Source organism: Anarrhichthys ocellatus, unplaced genomic scaffold, assembly GCF_004355925.1.
Source record: "Anarrhichthys ocellatus isolate YVR2014 unplaced genomic scaffold, GSC_Weel_1.0 scaffold8311, whole genome shotgun sequence".
Lineage (NCBI taxonomy): Eukaryota > Metazoa > Chordata > Actinopteri > Perciformes > Anarhichadidae > Anarrhichthys > Anarrhichthys ocellatus.
This window is the reverse complement of record NW_022288285.1, coordinates 1-1810: the sequence shown is the minus strand read 5'-3', so window position 1 is coordinate 1810 and position 1810 is coordinate 1. Positions and strand designations below refer to the sequence as shown.

Genomic DNA, 1810 nt, shown 5'->3' with positions numbered 1-1810 from the left:
AGAGAGAGAGAAAGTTCGAGAGAGAGAGAGAGAGAGAGAGAAAGTTAGAGAGAGAGAGAGAGGACAGAGAGAGAGAAAGTTCGAGAGAGAGAGAGAGAGAGAGAGAAAGTTAGAGAGAGAGAGAGAGGACGGAGAGAGAGAGAGACAGAGAGAGAGAGAGAGCGAGAGAGAAGACTTTGAGGAAGATGTTTCTTACAGCAAACCGAAGAGCTCCCTGTAGTTCTCGTCTCCTTTCCCCTCAGACACCAAACTGTCCAGCTTGTCGATCAGCTCCGCCTCCACCTGCGACAAACACAACACATAAATCCATTCAGATGAGATCAGTAACACCTGTGGTCACGTGACCCTAGGTGTGTCTCTACACAGCTTCCGTACCTGTTTGAAGTTCCCATTCTTGCGCTGCTCCCAGTCCATCATGTCGTGGAAGATGGGGATCATGATGTTGCGTACCTCCACCTGAGGGACCAGCGTGACTCCCAGGAACGGGCCGATCATCCCGGGGATGAAGTGGATCTTATTCTCACCTACGAACCCGACAAACAAGTAACCGCTCACCTTCAGCCAATCGGACGATAACCAACAATACTTTAAAACTAAAGTCCAAGCATCAACAGGAAAGGTTGAAATAGACACAAGCCGTGTTTCCATTCAATTGTCGAGTGAGCTTTAAGCTAAATATTTAAATGTCCCAAAAAAAGGAAATGCACATTAGGAGTGTTTCCATCAACTGATTTGGAGCGAATAAACCCGGCTAGTTTGGTCAGAAGGTGGCGCTATAGACTACACATGGCTGTAATCTACCAGTAAATAGAGTAGAAGAAGAAGCAGAGGCTGTGAACCAGAATTGAAACATGTTGATATCTAACGAGAGGTCTTCAGGAAGCTTTATGTCAGCTCGTATTGACCATGTTTCATGTTGTCTGGAGACAAAGACAATACAAATATAAACCCAGGACGACATCAGTCACGTGAGTTAAAACGTTCTCTACGTCAGAACATATCTGGTGTGATGCATCTAGTGTGTAAGACTTAAACACAAGACAGGACTGTTACACATTGTTACAAGAACAGTTTGTGATTCAAACGTCTGAGGACTTTTGTTTTAAACTGGCTGCAGAGTCGAGAGACTGAATATACGTAAAGTAATATGAACTCAAAGCTGAGCTCTGAAGACGCCGTTCTTCTTCTTCTTTGGGTCTTGTTGTTAATAAACCAGCTCAGAGGTGCATCACTAACATCTGCTGGACTGTTGTTTAGTAGAGATCTTACCAAGGTTCTGCCACATGCTGAAGAGTTCGTAGGTCATCATCACCCTCATGTCTCCGTACCTGCAGAGGGAACAAAACCACTTATTTAGGTTTAGGGAACAATAAACGCTGAGCTAAAGGAACTCGGTGCCTGAGGAGGGTTATTATGGGAGTCTGGGACTGTTTGGTGGTCGTTTGTAAAGCTGCTTCACTTCAAATAGGAAACATCAGGTTATTTCAACATCAGCAGCAATTTAGCTGCAGGTGACACAGCAGGAGGACAACAGTTATGTCTGTAAGTGTGTGTGTGTGTGTGTGTGTGTGTGTGTGTCCTTACTTGTCTAAGACCTTCTTCCTCTTAGCAGAACTCAGGCTTTCCAGCTGTAAACTGGGCTGGTTGATGTACAGCACCGCCAGGCTGAAGTAGGAGTTCCACACCTGTTCACACAAACAAACGATCACTGACATTATGAATGAATCACAAAGCTTTCATTGTTCAGCTTCTCAGTGTGTGTGAAAGTGAATGTCGAGCACAACATCAGAGCTGTGAGTAACGATGATTC

The 1810-nt window shown here is 44.9% G+C and overlaps 1 protein-coding gene across 1 annotated transcript; it reads right to left on the bottom strand.

Moving 5' to 3' along the window:
- Positions 1-129: 129 nt before the first annotated feature.
- On the bottom strand, positions 130-1789 carry LOC116380681 (dedicator of cytokinesis protein 3-like). Its single transcript, XM_031842577.1, has 4 exons — positions 1585-1789; positions 1270-1328; positions 376-524; positions 130-282 (listed from the first exon to the last, which is right to left on the bottom strand). The coding sequence occupies exons 1-4, from the start codon at positions 1713-1715 to the stop codon at positions 193-195; spliced, it is 429 nt and encodes a 142-aa protein (XP_031698437.1). The 5' UTR covers positions 1716-1789; the 3' UTR covers positions 130-192.
- Between the last annotated feature and the right edge of the window lie 21 nt (positions 1790-1810).